General features: G+C 36.4%; 2 protein-coding genes across 2 annotated transcripts in view; one reads left to right on the forward strand and one right to left on the reverse strand.

The window, feature by feature from the left end:
- LOC139938018 (adhesion G-protein coupled receptor G7-like) overlaps nt 1-23,994 on the forward strand; it is a 244,279-nt gene that overhangs the window by 213,573 nt on the left and 6,712 nt on the right. Inside the window, exons 2-10 of the mRNA XM_071933373.1 lie at nt 7,465-7,711; nt 8,918-8,973; nt 15,577-15,831; nt 16,385-16,504; nt 18,687-18,800; nt 20,840-20,967; nt 21,587-21,736; nt 22,494-22,866; nt 23,639-23,838. Of these exons, the coding sequence (XP_071789474.1) occupies nt 7,465-7,711; nt 8,918-8,973; nt 15,577-15,831; nt 16,385-16,504; nt 18,687-18,800; nt 20,840-20,967; nt 21,587-21,736; nt 22,494-22,866; nt 23,639-23,838 (1,643 nt within the window). The remainder of the gene's footprint in view (nt 1-7,464; nt 7,712-8,917; nt 8,974-15,576; nt 15,832-16,384; nt 16,505-18,686; nt 18,801-20,839; nt 20,968-21,586; nt 21,737-22,493; nt 22,867-23,638; nt 23,839-23,994) is intronic.
- Nucleotides 1,923-4,584, reverse strand: LOC139938024 (uncharacterized). Its single transcript, XM_071933379.1, has 3 exons — nt 4,474-4,584; nt 2,614-2,948; nt 1,923-2,045 (listed from the first exon to the last, which is right to left on the reverse strand). The coding sequence occupies exons 1-3, from the start codon at nt 4,552-4,554 to the stop codon at nt 2,033-2,035; spliced, it is 429 nt and encodes a 142-aa protein (XP_071789480.1). The 5' UTR covers nt 4,555-4,584; the 3' UTR covers nt 1,923-2,032.

The raw sequence follows: 23,994 nt of genomic DNA on the forward strand, positions 1-23,994 counted from the left end.
ACAATAGAAACATTAACAGAAACAACAACATTTCTAATAGAAACTAACCTGTGCGAATTTCATCAAATTCAGTGAAAACAGCACTCAAAAAAGAACACTTTCCGCTTTGTCAGGGTTTTTGTGCATGTTCACATCGAGCACAAACCAAGAGCATTTTTTTCTTTTTCTTTTTAACATGTTTAAAACAATATATAATTACCAATTCTGTACTTTTTCTTTAAAACAAAACATTAAAGGAAATTCAAACATCAGTGTTGGGGAGATTGTTTAGATTGGTGATAGGACTTTAGGATATGAAAACAAGTCCACAATTATTATATTCTATATATGTGTCTTTACACACTAATGGGTACATATGATTATGAATAATAGCCTTTTGGAGTGTGGTCAAGATTTAACAAAAAAGGGAAGTATTTTGTACCTTTTTTGTGTCTTTGTACATTTCTCAGCTTACAAACCAAATGGTAATATACATTTTAATTACTGGGTCATCTTTAATACATGATGTTTGTAACAAGAACAGAGGTGTTATTTTGTTTGACTGGAAAGTGATAATAACATTAATTTATTGATTTACATTGTACACAAGGGTTATTTCACTCACACCCATAACCTCTTTGGAATGGTTATCAGCCAACAACTATTATCTTTTCAAGGGTTTAAAACATAAGGTATGTTTTGTTTGTAATATATTTTGTGACAAGTGTGTTCATGTAACAAAGGTAACATCTCAAAAGATGATCCTCTGCAGTTTCTTTAATACCGAGGTTGTGTGGTTTTGATAGGAACTACTCTTAACAGGGACCATATTAAAAAGGTATAACATTTGTATGAATCATTTCATCATTATCACCACTTCTTCTTAATTTTGGTATGAAATGTCCATCCAACCTCTCTGTGCTACAAATGTAATTGATTAACCTTGAAGATGGTTCCAAGTTATTACTTAAATTCTAAGACATTTGTTTTGTTCTTTGTTAAGCACAGTGCTTAAGTAATTTGCAATGTGCACAATCTTTAGTTTGCTTTAATATCCCACGGTTGATTCAAATGTCACACGAAATGGAGAGATTAGAGTGGATTGACCCATGTGCATTGTTCATCCTGCTTTTACTCCATGGCATACCAGACCAAATTGCACAAAATGTGCAATTTAATGATTAACTATAATTAAGTTGAAACATATGATTTTGTTTTGCAAAGTATATGTTTCATCTGTTTTTTATCGTTTTGTGAGAGTACAAATGTAAGGAAGTGTATAAAGGCCGGGCGAACTACTAATTTGCCCTGGGGGGATTACTAATTCGCCCCAGGCAGATTACTAATTCGCCCGGGCAGATTACTAATTCGCACGGGCAGATTACTAATTCGCCCGCGCAGATTACTAATTCGCCCCAGGCAGATTACTAATTCGCCCGGGCAGATTACTAATTTGCCCGAGCAGATTACTAATTTGCCCCAGGCAAATTACTAATCCATCCAGGCGAAATAGTAATCCGCTCGGATTGCAGCCCGGGCGGAATAGCTTTTTTTTACCAGGTCCTTTATACTCTTCCATGCAAATGCCATACATGAAGTAAATACAGATTTTTTGTGTCAAATTGTTTACATGACATTGTTATTCACTACTGTTATTTTTGTCATTTTCCATGTTTAACTTAAAAACAGTAGGTGAAAGTTTGCCACAATTTCCCTGAGTTCAGTGTTACCAAGTGAATTTCAACAGGGTTTTGTTTTGTTTTATTACCAGATATACTCAAGTAATAAAAAGAAAAATACATTATACTTAGTTTTGTGTTCTATTTTTTACAAAACAATAATGTTCCCTGCCTTTTTTTTTTTAGTTTTTCGCATCTTGTTTGTGTTCAAATCATTAGAAAGTAATGAGTCAATTCAAGTTTGTTGCTAGTTGCTCTAGCGACAAACAAACTTGAATGGAGATGGTTATTCAACGAGGCTAAGGGACACCTTGTCCTTAGCAGCTTAGTCAAGTCAAGTCAAGAGGTCCAGAAACTTGCTTCATAGCTAGAGGTCACACAAGCTCCCTGTATGTAAAACAGAAAACATTGTAAAGAAAAAGGGAACAATTGCAACAAATACGGGTCTGATTATATATAACAGGAACACAAACTGTGTAGATCAATGCAGTTGATCCAGAGATCTAAGAAGTGTGCATGCAGACATGTTGATCATCTATTGATCTATGCATTTGATTAAGCCCTATTCTTTTCTGTATAATTTCATTTGTTTTCAAGTACTTTTGCTGAAAATCTTTGTGCATTTGTGAACTGGATTTAATCAATTGTCTTCGTCTCAATTGGGCAGCCTTTTTATAAATGATGAAACACAACTTGAAAAACAAAAGACAAACATATAGATACCTTTTCAAGTGTTTAAAGTTTTACTAAAATTTTTTAACTGAAGTGCTCAAGAAGTTTGATGTTCTGTCCCAAATTACAGACAACCAACCAGATCACACATTGAGTTCTTAATTATCAGGACCACATAAGACTTATTATGAGACACATTCCCATGTATCTCACTGATAAGTTTTTGCATATTATCTTTAGGTTGATATTCAAATTTACATCTGTTACTCTTGCATATTCTTACCTATAGTACAAGTTACCTGTACTGATGGCACGTTGTCGCTCTAGTTCCATACTATAGATTGCATCGAACTCTGAGCTACTTGAAGATTGAGAATTTGAAGTTGATGGGACGGCTTCTACGCAGGACCAAGAATCACCCGACTCTCCATCAGTTCCAGGGTTGTTGATTTGAAAAGACCCAGTCCATTCCTTGATCGCCCTCATTTCTAGTTTTATGTACATTAGGAGTGCAATTAGGAGTGCAACCATGCAAATTGCTGTTAAACTCAAGACGGTTGCAACGTTGATCAATACAGCATGTTCCATCACACAACCCATCCTGCTTGTGGGTGGTCCCTGAAAAGAAAAGAAAACACATTATTCATACCATTCAAAAAAACACAAAGTCATGTGACATTGTGGCTAGAACGTAAACACTGCGCTACAAATGCATGATGATTGTTGCATTCCATCGAGGCTCTTTCTCAAAATTTCTGAAGAATATTACAGCAAAAATTACCCGAGACCTTATCAGTGGCTAACAATAGACAGTTCTAGCTACTAGGAAATTTTGAATGAGGATTTATAACGTCAAAAGATGTCATGATGTGATTTACTGCAAGTGCAAGGACTGGTGTGTTTTATGTGGTCCTCAATGAATTTGCTGCCAATATTTTCAATGAAAATGTACTAAAGATCGCTCTGAATTCCTTAATTTGATTAGAAGAAGTATCTGTAGCAGCTAGAATTTCACAAATATTTGGTCTCCCATGGGATGGCACAAACCGCACAAAGCTAGTATATAGAGCCTGTCTTCGCTTTGATTTGAGGGCCGTACACTGCAAAAATCACCACTGCAAAATCCTGAAGCATAGCTGGAGGATCATCGTATCCCATTTGGAAGCATTTTGCTTCTTAGAAGTTCTACATTAGGCAAACATGCTACAGTCGCCACTCGTATTATTCAGGATTTATTTTTTTATTTCTTATTTTTTTTTATTTCATTCTTTTTTTCTTGGAAACCCTGCTCAACTAGCTGCTGAGGGGAGGCTTGACGCCCAACCACGCCCGTTTATTCGTTAAAGGTCGTTATGAAAGGAAATTCACCCCAAATTGTGTGCCATACTCATCCTGACTAACTTATTTAAGCAAAGAAATATTTTAAATTAATGATAACATTATTCCCCCCGCCCCCTGTCGGTAGTTGCAAGTATTTGCATATTTTTGCATAAGTTCACTCATTAAAAAAATAAATAAATCAGGCATCCGTGTAATCCTACTTTATACCTTCGAGAAACAAACTAACGAACTTGAGTGGTCAGAGTTTATCGGTTTAGAAGTTGTGAGTGATTCAAGATGTGGCCTCCAGGGAATTTGACCTGTGTGTGTGTTTAATTGTTTACATAATTCTTAGCACAAGGGTCTATGACCTTGTGCAATAATGGGCCTATACAAATCATTGTATCTGGGCAGAAATTCAACTAAGCTGGATTACTTTGAGGGACCATTTGGCTTGTACTTTGTAGACATATTTTGTGACTGTGTGATGGTGGGCGATGATTTTTATTTATATATTTATTTATTTATTTTTTTTTTTTTTTTGGGGGGTGCCGAAAAAGTGCAGGAAGAGGTCAAAATAGGCAATCAAATTACCCTTAATTTGTTTATATATTTTTTCTTTTTCTAAAAAGTATATCATTATCAAGACCCTCTGCTGATTCTGAAACTAAGGCTTGAAGATAATTGGAAATATTTATTTAACTATACTTATTAAGTATTCCCAAAGTGCAATAGAGCATAGTGGGGGAGCTGCAGCAGGGCAATGAAGTAAATCGAAAATTTTAGAAATGAATTTTTATAAACACTTTCTTAAACAACTTACCTTTACCAATAATAAAGATCGTTCCTGGCCCGCAGGTGTTGTATACACATGTTCACTAAAGACGTCATGACATTTTGACATCCAGCAGCTGTATTTATCACACGGTGTGACGTTGGCGCCCCCCCCCCCCCCCCCCCAGTTATGTCGCCCTCAATCGGCCTTGAATAATTAGTTATTAATACGGTCGTCCGATTAGCTGTTTTACCGTTAAAATTTGTTTAAAAATCAAATCTTTTTATTTCCTAGGCGGATTGTTGAAATTTGTGCTTGTAAATACAGAGCACGAATATTGAGCAACTTTTGTACAATCTATGCTACATTTCAGATGCCTAGGTAAGTTTAATTACGATGTACGCGTTGGTCACCCTATATATGTACAGATGTACTGAGTTTAATGTGGTCAGCCTATTGGTGAAAAGGTAGAAATATATATATATATATATATATACATACAATAACACCTTGTGTGAAAAAAAAACACTCTTCTTGATATCGCCAACCATCTGGATCGGTTGTTTTACTGAAAAATAATCTGCGATTGGGATATACACAATCTGAGAAACATGTAATGCACAATTGAAATTGTTTTGATTCCCTTTCTTCGAATCCCCATTTGTTATACATCATCAATGGATGTATTGCTTCTTAATTAGGTTTTAAGGATAGATAAATGACCTACATTACCAAAAATCCTGCCTTTAAATGTCAAAACACTTTTAGCTATGTCATTTCTTTGTATGTTAATACAATGATGTTTGAAAGATTAATGGACCGCTATACGGTATTTGCTTACATGGAAACCGAGTAAATTAATTAGTCCAAACGCCATCAATGCATGTGACTTTTCATTAACAAAAGATATCATCATTACTGATGGGCATTATTAATGCATTTAATTATCATCCACAACAAATTCCAATATTTAGTATGAGCTGCCACATACTGAGTTAGATCTACAAATTAATGCAATTATTATTTTGTTGGGCGGCACTGCACTCCAATGGCTTCCACGCCCTTTCATATCATTTTGCAGTCTTTCAATCTGTCATTTCAGACTGTGTTTTCATCCATTAATTTGTTCATGTGGTGCTTCTTGTTTGTAACCTAATTTTACGAAGTGACAGATTTGACCACAGGGAAGAAACTGAAGAAATGTTGACCGAAGCTCATTATTAATTGAGAAAAAAAGCACCTTTTTATTTGTTTTCAACTGTTCTTTGTGCGGCAAGTCCATTCAGTACATGAAAACCGTCTGGTGGACATGAACATGACTGTACATGTATGTGCGCGCGTAAGCGAGCGTGCATGCACTTAACCTACGTATAATATGCAGCATGAATATTCACGTATTTTATGATTGCAGCGAATACCCAACGGCCGAACATTTCCCATGTCATTCATGACATGCACTTAGCTTGTAAAAAATTTGCGAACGTATTCCGTCGACCAAGGGCGTTTAATTTACTGCAAGGACAGTTTTGCACGGGGCGGACATAACTGCATATGTAATTATGTCCAGCGGATACAACTGCATTATGCAGCAGCGTCCGGGCGGACACGATTGCATATGCAAAACCGTCCGGCGAACATTATTGCATTTGCAATAATGTCCTCCGGATAGTATTGCATAGAGGACATAATTGCAAGCGACACCGTATCAAACAAATACATACCATAATTTTCCAGGGGTTGGTAATGGGTGAAGACTGAAATCCTACTTTTTTGATAGGAGGGATGGCACAATAACCGTCATTCGCCTGTTCTGACAGTTGTCTATGCGATCATAATAGTTAAAGTCAACTGGAATTTTTTTTCTTTAAAAGTTAGAGTTATGTTAATGAACAACACATTTTATTTTGAAAATTGTTGTGTGGATTTATATGTTAAAAAAATAGATAAACTTGTATGGGGGTGACTCCGCCTACCCCTTTTGTGACGTCAATCGAGGCAGACTTTGCCTCGATCGAACATCGACATCGAACACACGTACGTGCAAGTACATGCAAGTCCTAGTCGTGAATTTGTACGTTTCGAAAAAAAGATTTATTTCTTGCATTTTTCCGGCAATGTCGATCAGGTGTGTTGCTGCTGGTGTATTGCTGCTGGAGGCAGCAAAACAACTAAAGATGGGGTCCGTTTGCAAAGTGGTCCGGTCCGACGTCTTTTCCAGCGCTGTGTAGCAAACACTTAGAGCCGTCGTGCTTCAAATATCGCGCCTCGGTTGACGTCACGAACAGCGCCCTCTCGGATCGGGCCTACTTTTAAATTTGTTAATAAAATGGAAACTAAATGTTTAAGACCTTAGTTAACTGTTTATTTATATTCTACTTATCAAAACACATATTTTAGTGCAAAAGCTTTATTTTGACAAAATACCACTTCCAGGTGACTTTAAAGGTGTTTGAGGTAAAAAATGTCTTTAAATGACATGTATTACGTAGAGCCTACAATTCATTTATTGCGAATTTATGTGTAAGTAAGATTTACTAAATGAGCTATAAACATCTGAACGAAATAATTAAATGGGACATTTAGCTATTACAAGAAATTCATAATTATGGCTCGTATAATTTAAGTCATAGGTTGTGCTAGGTCATAACTATAAACCGTACGAAGTCTTAAAAAAGACTTGTACTAAGTAGGCCATATAATATTTGTTATAAATAATTATTCCCTGTAATGCGATCAAAATAACTCAGACGGAGCATTTTGTTATAGTGCCTTTTAGTAGTACCCCGTACTGCGGTTGTAAATTGTTTAATGCCTTTTATCGGGCAATTTTTATCCATATTTAATTTTTACCTTGTTTGCCACATAATTGAGCTGCCAGTTTTGTTTATATAAAAAAAATGAATGAATGAATGTCAATTGAATGAATGAAAGGTAGACAGATGTTATCCAGACAAAAAAAAAATCTAATACACATTCAATTAAGGAATACCGGAGTTGCTGTTGTGAACAAACATTTCTTTGTAATGTATCTTCACTTAGTTCTTCTTAGCGCCAACCCTAGAACAACCACCTTCAAGGGCGTCATCATGCAGGCCCGCCAGGTCCTTGATGGTTCTGTCGTGGGTTCTTGGCAGCTATCAGGAAGCGATTATCAGCACCTTGCATGCCCAGGAGATACCGATGGTCAAGGGACTATCACACACACAGACGGCCAGAACGTCAAGGCATTACCAGTAAGATTCACCTGGAATGCTCCAGTTCGGCTAGTGGGTGATCTGGAATTTCAGTAAGTATGCTATAATTTGAAAACGACCAGAGCACACAATCGTCATGTTGAAGGGACACAATTTTATTGAGATTAGAAGCACACAACTTTTTAGAAAAGAGAAAAGCCTTGTTCAACAGAAATTAAATGAAGTTTACTCTGTTGTGGCTGGTGCCCCACTCAATTTTTTGCTTAGCAAATAACTTTGTTAAAAAGTATTTTCTGATTAACTACTATTAGAAATTGGGCACTGTTCTCAAAACCAATACAACCAAAAAAAACAACAGGTTTATGTATAGGCTACCCTGGCCCAATATCATGACTCTGCTGACGTTAAACCAATGTTTGTATGAGAGAGATTGGATGTTGCCAGCTTGGTGTTTATATCCCCTTGTGGGAGTTTGCCGAACTCCTTCATGGGAAGATCATTTAAAAAAACAAAAAAAACACCCCCCCCCAAAAAAAAAACAAACAGCGACATGCTGTGGCACCGGTGTCTAGATGGGCTGTCACGCGCAGAGTTCCACGGTTAGCAGAGTCAACAAATTTGGCATCACTTGTACAGACCAGAATCAATTTGTATAAAAGCTTGGTTAATCGATTTTTATACTAAAAACCACTGACTGGGTAAATGTGTAAACGATTTTGGAGGTTGAACAGCCGGCGCTTTACATCTAGAACTTTGTTGGATGTCTCCCTGTTATATTTGTATTGTCAAATATTTCAGACGGATATTTGTTTTGGGGATTAAAAAAAAACTATTAAAGGGACACACCGGCTCACCGTTTATGCAATTTAGGGGTGTAGAATCATATAGATGGTTGCTGTAAAAACAAAATCATCAAAATGTCACGTAATTAGCGTAAAATGATTAAAAATCTCAAAAAGGTCACGTTGGTTATTCGAACCAAAAAAGTGGTTCGGATAACTCTCGTGACCTTCGTTTTTTGAAAAATGCGTTTAAACGGCAAAATTTGATGGTTTCGTTTAGCAACTATTCTTCTCCATTCCTGGAAGACCTTAAACATCATGTTTTAGTGTATTTTGTAGCCTAAACAGCCCAACGAGGCCGGTGTATCCCTTTAAAAACAGACCCAGTTTAATGTCGCTGCTTTGTAACATAGCTCAGCCCCTTCACGTGATTCTATGGGCCATAAGCGGATAATTTCTCAGGGAATCAATGTCCTGAAATTGGGCACTGAATTGTTCATTACTTTTTTTCTGTAGGTTTTCGGTTGTCCAGGATTACGTAACGTATTGGACAAATATGAAGTCCTCCATCGGTAAGTTCGTTTTCTTCAGCCATGGTTTTATTAGCCCTATTTGGGCCTGTTTGTGTTTAGAGCATGTACTACTATACCACTATATGTGTGGTCAGGTTGGCATAGTTGGCATCTTGCTTAAAGCAATTGAACACATTCGGTAAACAGTATTGTTTAAGTCCCACACTTCGTGTATCACAACTTATATATAAAATAACAAACCTGTGAAAATTTAGGCTCAATCGGTCATCTGAGTCGGGAGAAAATAACGGGAAAACACACCCTTGGTTTTCGCACGTTTCGCCGTGTCATGACATGTGTTTAAAATAAATCCGTAATTCTCGCTATCGAGAATTGATATTGTTTTAATGTTTTCTCAAAAAGTAAAGCATTTCATGGAATAATATTTCAAGAGAAGTCTTTCACCATTACCTTCTGTAAACCCTGTAAATTATTTGTAAATCTGTGAACTTTTTTTTTTCTGTACCGAAAGGGTCCAATGGCTTTAAAGATGCTATGTCAGATTTTTGGCCGATTTGACCCAAACATTTTGATTTAAAATTCAATGGGTATTTTGATGGGGGTCGAGAAAGTTACAAGCTTTCATTTGAGCCATAGGTCGAAAAAGTCCGCCAATTATTAGTAGCAGTGAAATAACGTGCTCAAAATTAAATTTTGTCGGGATCCCGACAATATATCACGTGACCAATTCTTATTTGTTTTATAAGAAGCGTTTTAAATTTTTGTCATGGTTCCTGACCATTAAAAGTAAAAGTTAAACTTTTTTTCGTTAGAGCGGGTGATACTCTTTGAAATACCATTCACTCAATTTGTTTTAAATTTTTTAATATTTGGGGCCAAAAATCCAACATCTTTAACCTGTCACCTCTGGGACGCCGGTCCAAATCCCACCGGGATTGGGTTTTCAGTCCCTACAACTCACTGTATGGGTTTTCCCTTCACTGGAATTATTATTCTCTGTGGTTTTCCTTCCACATCCTAAACTGAAAGTTACTTCATTGTCTTCTTTCCATCAGGTTCTTGACTAAACCATATAGGAATAATAAGTGTTTTTTCCTCCATGCAAGTACAGTAAATAAGTTAGTATATTTTTTGACAATCTTTGGCTTCACAGCCAAAATTAATCAAATGAAATTGAGTGAAGTGCGCCCTCCGTCTTACTTTGGCCTTTTGCAAAGTTCATATTTTTGCGTAGTTACTTCAACAACTGATTATGTGTGTGACACATGGACCTTTCTCTTTGCCATTACAGCTTTGAGCAAGATGAGCATTCTTATTGTCTTCATGTACCATTTTCTCTATTTTCTGGGATCCATGGCTCTGAACACTGCCAACTTGTGAGAGATAATGTCTGTGAGCATTGTTTTAGGCCCTATGTTAAAATCAAGAGAGAAACATTCGAATTATCAGGGGTAAACATTGAGTTTGGTATTGTAAACTTGTACATTTTGTTGATATTAAATATCCCTCTAGGTTTGTGGCAATCTCAGAAACACTTCCACCTTTTTGCACCTAGGTTAGTTTATTCTTGCTCTGAGAATGTTCACATAATACAACTTTGTTGCAGATTCCGGTTAAGTCTTTGTTGCACTTTTTGTTTTTCCCTTTGTACATCCATAACTGTGTTTTGATATTTGTATCACGTGCTATTGAAATGAGGATTAACACCATCTTAAAGACAGTGGACACTATTGGCAATTGTCAAAGACCAGTCTTCTCACTTGGTGTATCTCAACATATGCATAAAATAACAAACCTGAGAACAAATTAGCTCAATTGGTCGTCAAAGTTGCGAGGTAACTATGAAAGAAAAAAACATCCTTGTCACACGAAGTTGTGTGCTTTCAAATGGTTGATTTCGAGACCCCAAATTGTAAATTTGAGGTCTCGGAATGAAATTCATTGAAAATTTCTTTCTTTCTCAAAACTATACGTCACTTCAGAGGGAGCCGTTTCTCACAATGTTTTATGCTATCAACCTCTCCCTATTAGTAGTTACCAAGTAAGGTTTTATGCTAATAATTGTTTTGAGTGTTTCCCAATAGTGTCCACTGCCTTTAAGTGCAGAAGAAAAATTTCATTCCTATTTTTCAAAGAAAAAGTAACCCAAATAAAACCTAGAAGTAAACGTAAATATAGTTTGTGTACGAACTATTTCTAACTATATGAGAACAAGTTTCTTTCAAAGGTAATTTAAGATGTAAGATGAATCAAATGTCATCGTCCTCAATGTTACATCTTCAAGAACATTTTTTGCTTCTTTCTTGTGCTTCATGTATTCAACATCCCTTTGCAATACTGATCCATGTCAAAATGGGTGATTGTGTTTTGATGGAATGTTTGGCTTAGAATGTCAATGCGATGAACGCTAATTACTGGACATACCTGTCAACGTAAGTAATTCCCAAACATTCAAACTAGATCTTTGGGTATAGATAATCTGGCAGATTAGGAGGATATAATCTTACCACCTGTTTGGACAGAGGAAGATTACCTACAATTTTCATCAGACCATCCTCCTTCCTCACAAAGCAAAAACAATGTATAAAGGTTTAGACACTTAAGACTGGGTTGCTCTAAAAATCAAAGAAGTGGCGGCAGACTTTCAAAAATGGATTTCGTTTAAACTTTGCACAAGTGAAGGCCATCAACCAAAATGTAAAAATAAAGCATAAGTTTTGCATTTACACCTTCGTTGCCATGGCAACGGTCAAAAGTAGAAAATTACCATATTTCACCTAATTTAGCTCTTTTCACGAGTAAAAATTACCCAAAGTTGAGGGGTCCACTGTGTAAAAACCAAATAGTGGACCTACGTCTCAGCTGGATATGATAAATATGCATCCTGAATCTTTCCAAAAATGCATTTGACAAAAGTACAGTTAATTGTGAATGGAAGATTCCATTATTTCAAAAAGGGGTGTTTTGAGGAAAAGTCAATTTGGGAAATACAGGGGGTTGCTAAAATTGTCAGAAGTCCCAAAGTGGCATATTTAGGAAAGTTTTGCTCCCAGGCATGAAAGATAAGATACTGGTCTGTAAGAATTTCAAATAAAAAGTTTTGGTATTTGTTGTACTGGGGAGCAGTGCTGCCATAAACTTCGTCCTTTTTTGGAAAAAAATGTGTTTATTTTCAAATTATATAACAAAAAAATGTGAATTTTTGTTTTAATGGATTTTGTTTACTCTTTGCACATGTTAATTCCTTCAACCAAAGTGTAAAAAGAAAGCATAGTTTTTGCATTGCACTTTGGTTTCCATGACAACGGTTAAAAATAAGACAATTGCCATATTTCACCTAATTTAGCTCTTTTCTTAAAATTACCCAAAGTTGAAGGCTTCACTGTGTAAAGACCAAATATATTATCTGCCTTTCAACTGAATAATGGTAAATATACACCCTTGGTCTTTTATTTCAAAAAGGGGTGTTTTTTTTACAAAGTTCAATTTGGGAAATAGGGGTGGGGGGTTGCTAAGTTTGTCAGAAGTCCGAAAGTAGCATTTTTAGGCAAGTTGGGCTACCAGGCGTGAAAGATAAGATACTGGTCTGTAGGAATTTCAAAAAAATGTTTTGGTATTTGTTGAACTGGGGAGCAGTGTTGTCCGAAACTTCATGCTTTTTGGCGATTGTGTAGATTTAAAGTTGTAAAATAATGCTCTTTTTATAAATTTCTACTACATGCTTAACAATGATGAAGACTGACAAAATATCAGGACAAAATATAATAAAGCATCTAATGACAACATAACTCCCAGTTGTATAAACAGGCATCACATATTTAAAAAAGAAAGTTTTTGAATTTTTTGAACTGTGGAACAGTGTTGCCAGAAACTTCATGCCTATTTTGCAAATTTCATAATCACATGAAGAAAACGCTCTCTTATTACTTTTTACACTCTGAACAATGATGTTGATTGAAAAAAAAACAGGCACACAATAGAGCAAAGCAACTTACAAGTATAAAAATATAACTCTCAATTGTATAAACATGCATCACAAAGATTCTGTGGTATGTTTGTGGTCATTTACATGTACGTTTGGCTATACAGTCTTAAAGTCACCTGGAAGTGGTATTTAAAAAAAAATAAAGCTTTTGTCATTAATACACGTGTTTTGATGAGTTGAATGTGAATAAACAGTTAACTAAGGTTAAAAAAAAAATCAGTTCTTATGTTATTTACAAATTTGAGAGTAGACCCCGACCCGAGAGGGCGCTGTTCGTGACGTCAATCGAGGCAGACTTTGCCTGTAATGCGTAGAATAAACACAATTGCAAAGTACATGTACGGAACAAGTCGTGAGTTTGTACGTGTTTTTTTTTCGGCAATGCCGACCAGGTGTATTGCTGCTGAATGCAGAAAACACTTTTTGAAATGAACCAACTCACGACTTGGACGTACGTGTACTTTGCACGTGTGTTTACTATACGCATTGCAGGCAAAGTCTGCCTCGATCGACGTCACAAAAGGGGTAGGCGGAGTCAGCCCCAAACAACTTTATATATTTTTTAAACATATAAATCGTGACAAACAATTACTAAAAAAATGTTTTATTGTTCGTAAGCATATACTCTTATGTTTGAAAGAAAACAAAATCTATTTCCAGGTGACTTTAAACAAAATGTTCAACTTTCTTGACAAAATGGACGTTCACAGCTCTTCGTTTGAACATCAAAAATGTCTACCACGTCCTTAACACTGCGCAGAGGCATCACATATCAGTGACTGCAAATACAATTAATGGTTACGTAAATCAATTAATTTCCAAGTTCCCTAATGGAACATAGCCGGATAACACTATTACCAGCCGAATTAACTATACATTGTATGCAGTTATATGTTTTATACTTGTAAGCTACCTTGCTTTTTTTTCAATCAATATCATTGTTCAGCATGTAAGAAATGCCAATAAAGAGAATTAATTCAAATTTTACCATGTTGAGGCAGTGTCACTACATGATACAGTTGCCTATTTGTGCTCCCCAGACATGAAAACACAAATAATCGCCCAATCACAACCGAAATGGCAAATATTCCCTAAAGGTGACTGAAGACAGCACAAACTTTCCTACTATTAATGAGGTGCAATGGAAATTTTAAAAAGGGACTTTCAACTCAGGAGGCGCTTTGTAATGCATTGTCAACAAAATTTGATATGCTTGGGGCGGGGCATGCAAGGGAGGGGGTGTATAGAATCCAAAACTAAGGTCATTAAAAATATTCTTGATCAATGTTGGGTAGTCCACAAGACTACAGGGTGCTCATAAAAGGTGCCGGATTGATGGAAGACTTAAAAGTATTATTTTATTAGTGTTATTTATTCAATCTAAAGAACACAAGTTAAAAATTCATTTTTTTTTAGGCAGTATTGTTACAACAGGATACAATTGCCCAAGTTTTTCTCAAAATGGAAGGACCAATGTTGGCTCGAAATACAACCGAAAGGAAAACATTCTGAGACCCCTGGCAAATTGTCATTTTGAGGGCCAAAAATAAAGTAAAAATGTTGATTTTGCAAATTTCTAAAAACATGCGCTAATGATGTTCTAAAAATAGCATTAGGGTAAAAGTTAAAGCAATAATTGTTTAGTCTCAAGTTAAGAATAGGACGACTCAATGTATTGATTTGAAAGGTTTTATGAAAAAAAGAATGCACATTGGCTGGGTGGAGTTGCAAATAAATTATATGCTAAAATACAGTTATTTTGACCCCCAAATTGGCAAAAAATAGCCAAACCACAAATGAGCTGTTACCATGGCAACGGGCTATATGGTGATTTCAAAAGTTTAGTTTGTTTGAATGCACCTCAAGTACCATCCACCCATCAGGTTTAAAAAAAACAAAAAAAAAAAAACTAATATTTTTACCTAATAATAATGTATAATTTGTTGCCATTTGTTGCGTTTTTGCCCTGCCAAAGTGCTAACTTTCCGGCAAAACTGTGTTCGCGCACTTAAAATACCAAAACATTTTATTGCATTTTTATGTAGGTTGGTACCTTATCTTCCAACTATAAAAGTGTCATAATCCACAAAGTGCCACTTTCGGACTTATGGCCCCATTCGAGACCCCTATCGTTCGCTATAAGAAAATATGACAAAAACACCCTATTTGAAATAGTGGTTTGGTCCAAAGTTGATCGCACACTTAATTTTTTTGAACATTTTCTGAAAGAGTAAACATGGTTGTGCAATATGTGTGAAAGAAAAACTTCAACGTTTTTCCCTTTAGACGTACCAGTGCTTTCAATTTACCTCTATTTTAACTCTTAAAAAGGGTAAAAACTTGGAAAATTTGCTGAAAATCTTATTTTGGCCGTAACCATGGCAACCAATGTCTGATATAACTTTTTTTTCGATGTTTGTGTATTGTGTACCCATACCTACTCATACATGGAGTTTTGCCAAAATCCATTTTTTGAAGTCTGCCAACATTTTAAAATATCTTTGATTTTTACAGCAACGCAGTCTTAAATACAGTATTTTTTGATAAAAAACAACTAAAAAACCTTGCAAATCTTTTTTTCTTTTAAATGTATTGCTGCCTAAGATTTACCAGTCTTCAGGTCTAAACTTAATCTGTAAAATTCCCTTATTCCCTAGTTTCAAGGGATTCAACACCACCAGTAGTAACTTGTCCAGCTGACTTTAGTTCTGAGGTTCAAATTGGTAGTTCTGGCAAGCAAGAGTCTTGGGCTCTACCAACAGTAACTGATAACTCTGGAAGCTTCTTTTACGTATCAAGCACGCACAATCCTAACGACTTTTTCCCTGTTGGTGAAACCACAATAATGTACACATACAGAGATGCTTCCAACAACATCAATACCTGCAGTTTTACTCTAACGATTGTTGAAGGTAAAGTCTTTCTTTAAAATTGCTCTTAACAAGAATCTTACATCTTACAAGTCTCTGACTCATTCCCTTTTATGACAGTTTTGCAATCCTTATGTCAACACAACGTTTAAAAACTATTATACTATTATTGAACCTTTATCCAAATCCTAATGCATGAGTATAATTCCAAAAGCTTTTTACACTTAAGATGATTCTTTTGGAAGACTTTCAGGACGCTTGGTGGCAGTAGACTTACACAGTAAAATCCATTGGTCTTGGTAATGTGCGCATGCTCATGAACCATGTAAATAATGAATTTTACCTGGTAAGTCTGCTGCAACCTAGAGTCACATAGTCTCCCGTTGGTTCAAGAAGCATCTTCTGGAAGTTGAGATTTCCCAAACTGAGGTAGTCATGAATGGATATCATCATAAGTGACTTTAGTTCTAAGTGAAACATTTGTTTCCTTAAGTCTATAATCTAGGACACATGTAGCTGATACCTTCGTCCTGTGTTGTTGTCTGTATGACTTTAATGCCACTAAGACACTGTTATGTTTTTTATTACTTTACAGTAACAAGCCCAACACCTCCTTGTCTTTCAAACCCATGTCTAAATGGGGCAACATGTTTGACTGGAACCAGTAGCTATGTCTGTTCATGTACTGCAGGCTTTACAGGAACAAACTGTCAAAGTAAGTCATCATTTCATTCAGCCTGTTATTATATGTGGTAAATTGTAATTTAAGTTCTAAACTTCTTGTGCCATTGTCTGCAATATCATTCAAGTTTTTATTCCATCTTTTTCTTTCCAGCTGCTAGTCCAACACCTCCTTGTCTTTCAAACCCATGTCAGAACGGGGCAACATGTTTGACTGTCACCAATAACTATGTCTGTTCATGTACTGCAGGCTTTACAGGAACAAACTGTCAAAGTAAGTCATCATTTCATTCACCCTGTTAGGCCTATTACATGTGGTAAATTGTAATTTAAGTTCTAAACTTCTTGTGCCATTGTCTGCAGTATAGTTCAAGTTTTGATTCGATCTTTTCTTTCCAGCTGCTAGTCCAACACCTCCTTGTCTTTCAAACCCATGTCTGAACGGGGCAACATGTTTACCTGGAACTAATAGCTATGTCTGTTCATGTACTGCAGACTTTACAGGAACAAACTGTCAAAGTAAGTCATCTAATTCACAAAACATGCAAACTGTGATCCTATGGCTGAAATAATTTAATTGGTGAGAAAGATAATTTTAACCTTCTTTAAGGAGGTTGACCCATATGAACATCAAGACCTATCCAGTGTTCCTTCAAATGTTTGGATGAAGAACAAAAAAAAAAACAATTTAAAGATATTATAGACACTGTAGTGAAGTCGTGTTTGACTGTAGTATCTCATTCAAAATATAGCTTCATTCTTGTTGAAAACAACCTTTTGGGAACCAAATCAAGCAACAGTATTTCAAGAAAAATTACACCCATGTTTAAGAAAGTCCAAACTTTTATTATGTTTTCTGCAGGTATGGAGTGAGACTAAATTTGTTGTTATCGTTTTGATCATTCATAATTGGATTGTCTTTGTGCACTTGCTTACCCAGATTAACCAGTGATTCTTTAGGTTTAAAATAAATGTGTGAAACTACTTTTTTTTGCAGCAGATTCGTTGGATTCAACACCACCAGTAGTAACTTGTCCAGCTGACTTTAGTTCTGAGGTTCCAATTGGTAGTTTTGGCAAGCAAGAGTCTTGGGCTCTACCAACAGTAACTGATAACTCTGGAAGCTTCTTTTACGTATCAAGCACGCACAATCCTAACGACTTTTTCCCTGTTGGTGAAACCACAATAATGTACACATACGGAGATGCTTCCAACAACATCAATACCTGCAGTTTTACTCTAACGATTGTTGAAAGTAAAGTCTTTTGATAAAATTGCTCTTAACAAGAATCTTACATCTTACAAGTCTCTGACTCATTCCCTTTTAATGACAGTTTTGCAGTCCTAATGTCAACCCAAACGAACCTATGCTCACATCTAAATGTATCTCATGTATTTGTGACCCAAACTGTCAAAGTTTGTCATTAAATTTTATATCATCAACGCTGACATGTTTTTTTTTTCTTCTGATTTTAAAACAATCAAATAAACTACTGTTTGGAGAAGACTCTCCTCAGAATAAGAGAACAACATGAAGTTCATTTTACATTAAAAAAATCTCTAAAAAGAGATAACAAAATACAGCAAGATTACATTGTACAATAAAACCAATAAAAATACAAACAATGAGAACACAACAACGAGACACACCGATACGAGTCAATCAACAATATCGCAAGAAAAGGCAATACATAAAAAAAGTCCTGGTTAGTGCAGTACCACACAAAAGTTATCTTTCCATTCCCCTTGAATCCAAAGGTTGTGAGACATTATTTAAGTTTTTTCTAGGGAATATGAGGAGGATACCTTACCAACATTTTTCGATCCCGACCTGTTCTGTAATTTTATTTTATTGTCTACAATTTTACATCAATTTATATCATATTTCGTTTATTCACATCATAGTTTCTCCAACGACCCCTTGCAGTCCTGATCCATGTCAGAATGGGGGAGTATGTTTGGCTGGAACCAATAGCTTTATTTGTCAATGTACTGGAGGCTTTTCTGGAATAAACTGTGATCAAAGTAAGTCATCTCTTAAAGGATCTGGGTACTTTTTGTCACTCAAAACACAATGCGCCAAATACTTGTTTAAATCATTCTTTGTTCGACACACAATATATTGTTCCCTGACACACTAAAGAAAATTTTAAATGTTAAAATGAACTGCAAATAATTTTATATAATGTTATGTATGCTGATCTTCCTCACCACAGGTTCCTGTGCGCAGTCGTCAGTCGTTACAAGCAGTGGAAACCTGACTTTCCCACAGACTAGAAGCGGACAAACAGCCCAAACTGCTGAAAATTGCTCGTCGTACACATTCAGGGGTAAGTGTTTAAAAAATACTTTGTTTTATAGTAAACAAGATTGCGAGAAACGGCTCCCTCTGAAGTAACGTAGTTTTCGAGAAAGAAGTAATCATCCACGAATTTAATTTTGAGACCTCAGAATTAGATTTTGAGGTCTCGAAATCAAGCATCTGAAAGCACACAACTTCGTGTGACAAGTGTGTTTTTCTTCCTATTTATCTCGCAACTTTGACGACCATTTGAGCTCAAATTTTCACAGGTTTGTTGGTATGCACCGAGTGAGAGTACTGGGTCCTTATTCATGAAGCCCTCGTAAATCGGTCACTTACGTGGCTCTAAGTAAGACTTTAGTAAGACTTTAGTAAGCCCTTACGTGTTATTCACGAAGCATTCTTATCGCTTTACTACTGCGTTATTTACTAAACCTCTCGTAACGCCTTCTTAAGCGGGAACGCGCTTGAGATGAACAGTCATGGATTTGTTATGTAATCCACTGGAGTGTGACCTCATTGTCCAAAACGAGTATTTATACAGTGACTAGACTGGCTATCGTCATTTTGGAGATATTTTTGCATCATGGATCGCCAGACTAGAGTAAGGAGAAAGACCGTTGTCCCGCAACGCGAGGAGGAGGCAAAGGAAAGGGGAATCATTGGAAGGTGAAGTTTCTCGCCTACTGAGATATTGAAGTTAGTTGACCTTGTCGTATTAAATTGGTAGGTGCTTAACAACAAAGATGTTGTAACACTGAAGAGAAAGGCCGACACCTGGGCAAAAAAATTCGAGGAGAATCAACTGTGTTGGAAATTCCTCAGAACTACCAAAGTGGTTCATCACAAATGGGATGACATTCAGAGATTTCGCAAGCTTTCACACGACGCAAACATGCAATGAGAGTACAAAATGTAGTTGGTTACCCCTAAACTAAAAATACAAAATAAATAAATAAACGAAGTAAATAAACGAAGTATAAACAAACGAAGTAAATAAAGTAAATGAAGTATATGCTACAGAGCAACTCGTTCGCGCCTTTGTAACCTCCCAACTTGACATGGGAAACTCTCTCATCTATATGGACTGCCTAATAATCAAATTTACAGCTTGTCTCGCCTTCAAAATATTGCCGCCAGAATTGTAACCCGGTCCAACACTATAGAGTACACATCACACCTATCCTACAAGATCTACATTTGGCTACCTATTAAGGACAGAATCATCTTAAAGATCCTTGTGTATGTCTATCGCTCATCAAAAGGCACTTTACCACCATATCTCTCAGAAGGACTCCAACCCCATATTTCCAACCGCCACCAGTCTATGCGATCTAATAACAAACATCTTTCAAGGAAACCCCTGGCCAAAACATCATGGGGTGAAAGATCATTTACTTCTGCTGCTCCTTCATTATGGAACGACTTGCCGGATCATGTTAAACTTTCAATAGCTTTGTTCAAAACTTCCCTCAAGACTCATCTAATGAGGACTTCATAACATTTCATAGCAGTGTCACTGCGCCATGAGCATCTTTAGATAGATACCGGCGCATTATAAATGCCCATTATTATTATTATTATTACTATTAAATAAATAAATAAACAAATATATAATGATGAACTAAAATAACAAAATCAAGAAGAATTTATTAAAAAGTGACAAAAAATAGGTTGGTAACTTCTCCAAAATGTCGCAAGGATTGTAGAACATATTTAAAGTTGTTGTTATTGACATAAAGCTCAATTTGCCCGAAAATGTTGGCCAGGAATGTTGAAAAAGGGCTTAAGAAAACGCTACGAAGCCGAAAACACCCCACGTAGCACTAGTAAGGACTTACGCACTCGATTGAAGTTACGAGTGCTTCGTGAATATGACGCAACTCGCTAAGAACGAACTAGTAACACGTAAGTGCTTACTAAGGCCTAAGAAGGCTTCATGAATAAGGCCCCTGGTCTTTAACAGTATTACCAATGTCATTAAACGGTGATTACACCATTTTTAAAAGTTTTAAATCTTGCGGGGTACTTGCATGGATGGATGGTGTTATTTGTTTGTTTGTTCAGCTGGGATGCCTCTTGCAACAAGAGAATGTGTTGGAGATCTGCTGACTGGGGCAGAGTGGCTTGAACCAGTCATCACTGATTGTTCCGAAGGTGGAGATGTTAATAATCTTCTTGATGGCTTGGCTAATGTAAGTCATTGTTGTTATTTTTTATTTTATACAAACATAACTTGATATTTATATCTGTGTATATCTGTGTTTATTCGTTTAATTGTAAAGAATGGTTAATAATGGCATGGTTTTTCGACCTTTAACTCTTTGTGTGCCCTCTTCTGTTTATGTTTTGAACCTAAAGTGTCCAGTTTTTTTTAGGTTTGTCTCAAGCTTCTGTATCAATAAAATACTAACACATTTTTCTCACCAAACAAGTAGTTTCTAGCTGATTTGTTTTGTCTTGGTACATCCTAAAGCCTTTAGTATTTCCTGTATTATAACATGCCTGACGTTGGTCGTAAATGCATAATATTGATGACATGTTTTAGTCCATGAAAAAAATGTTTTTAGGAAAGAGGTCATTTATCACTAAACTAATAAAATACTCCAGCAAAACACTTCAGCTAAAGCCTTTTTATTATGCATCTGAAAACAAACGCATTGTGTAACAAGATTGTTTGTTTCATTCATTATTCTCTCGTTTTTATTTTATTTGTTATGCATATGTTGGGATACACCAAGTGAGAATACTGGTCGTTGACAACTACCAATAGTGTCCAGTGCCTTTTATAAACCTCTGTTCTTCCCCATGCAGGTGGAAGTCACTCCTGAGAATGTTGATGAGATAGTTAAAGAGACGGTCAGTCTGTCGTTAAATTACTCTAGTATCGATGAGATTGGCATACAGGCAATCGCTGAAATATTGAACAACATTGTCATGGTTAAGATGAACGCTTCACCTGAGGTATGCCATTAGGGCCCAATTTCATTAAGCCCGTAAAGCACAAAAACTTACTAAGCACAAAACTGTTTGCTCAGCAAAAGTAGGTTACCAGCCAGAACACCATACAGTTGCAACTGGTACCCAATTCATTTCTTGCTTAGCCAAGGATTTTGCTAAGCAGAGTTTTCTGCTGACCAGCTTTATTGACGTGGGCTCTTGCTCTGCATTTCTTTTTGTACCTGACTCGGCTTGATTTATCTTTACCGCTTTTTTTTTCATCTACATTATTGAGCGAAGGTTGCTTTGCCCTTTGCATTGTCGATCTTGGCTTATGGCAAATGTTTGACTGATTCATGGTGAACAAAAGCCATATTTTCTTAAAAGTGAAAATACTTTCTCTCAAAATTTTATGACAATATTGTTGTCTTGGCTTTGTTGATGTTGACCCCCCAAACAAAAAATAATACTAAATAAAAATAAATACATAAATAAGTAGATAAGTAGTATAAGTTTAAAAACCAAATGCAGATTTTTCAAAGGTTTTTGAAATGCAATAAGTGCTTTAAATAATAATTATAAGTATAAAATGGTAAATAAAAAAAAAAACACAGATAAAGATAGCAAAGTTTAGATTTCTTTAACAGAAGTGCCCTTTGCAAAGTGAGATTAATGGCATTGCCCTCTAGAACAGGAAGTTCCAGACCTGTATGTAACACTCAAAATATTATTTTGTGTGGCTTTATTATTATTGTTAATTCTGATTTAATGTACACCACAGATTGCAGCAGGCATTATTGAGGTTGTAAGCAATGTCCAGGAAGTAGACCAGGAGACGTTTGACAATCTTGGCAATGACACCTCGCCTTCTCTCATCATACAAGCCCTGGAAACCTACATCACCGCGCTACAGATGAACTACTACCCAGCCAACATCACTGAAATACAGGATAACATCGCTGTCATGGCAGTCGTCATACCCCAGCAATCCCTCCAAACTGGACTGGGGTTTGCCTCCATCACTCCGGGATCCGGGATGGGGTCTCTGAAGACGGAGGACATCTCAATTTATTATGAGCCCAACAGCATCCCAGTTGCTGAGGTCACATCGTCAATCTTGGTACCTGCTGCAGTATTAGACTACATAACACCAGGTACGTGTTTTACTGGTCTAACAAAGAAATTGATGGCAGTGTAAACACTCTGTGTAATCCACTATAAAAATAAACTGACGAACATGTACAAGTTTGAGATCGATTGGCCCTTCTGAGTCACGAGAATAAAAAAGAGAAAAACTGATGCATGACAACAATTGAAACAAAATCAGGGGAAAAAAACCCTCTCATCACTGATGAGCGATTAACTCTAAACGGTGAAATTAGTTTCAATTATTTCTCATAAAGAATGCCATTCCAGACAGAAATATTTTAAGGGATTTTTTCTACTATCATCACCTTTGAACAGTATAAGTTTTATGTAAATCTGTGATCTTAGACACATTTTGTTTAACCAATTTTGTAATGTTCCTTCAATAAATCCTGATTGCAATGGTTTTCTCCCTTTTGGTGGTTTTCCTCCCATATTTAAAACTGAACAGTTCTTTTAAATTCCTGATTATCCAATTGTTGGTGCTGGTTATTTTCACAGAGCTCGGGTAAGTACTCGAAGAGTATACAGTGCTAACAAACATCGGTGTATATACACCCATTGCACAACGCGCAATTTCGGGGGTCAAAAAAGTTCAAAAAATGATGGTTCACTACTGTTTACGCACCAATGCGCGTGTAAACACGTGTGCCATACGTTTGTGCTTGTTTTGACCTCCAGGACATGCGCGTACATAGCCGCTGTGCGTTGTGCAATGGGTCTTTATGGGTAAAACAATAAAATACAAATATTATGTGTTGATTTGTTCCTGATGTCCAGGCGAGTCAGTACCCATCAGCTTCTTCCTGTACCAGACCAGCAAGCTCTTCCGTTCCCCTTCGTTGCAGGAGGCAGAGGACCCGGCAAAGTTATTCCGTCGTGCTGTCGGCAGTCACGTCATTGCTGCCACCGTTGAGGGGGTCAATATTGAGAATCTCTCAATGGATCAGCCTGTCGTCAGTGCATTCCTCCACCTCAATGTAAGACATCCCTCGAAGTTATTTTGGGCTAATCAAAGACAAGTTGGCTAGAGCAGGATTTGAACGAAGGGGCTCGTAATTGAAATTCTAGTCCAAAGTTGGATTTGAACCTGTGTCAATGGAGATTAAATGCAAGGAGTGTGCTGTTTTGAGTTG

This window comes from Asterias amurensis, chromosome 6 (genome assembly GCF_032118995.1).
Source record: "Asterias amurensis chromosome 6, ASM3211899v1".
Lineage (NCBI taxonomy): Eukaryota > Metazoa > Echinodermata > Asteroidea > Forcipulatida > Asteriidae > Asterias > Asterias amurensis.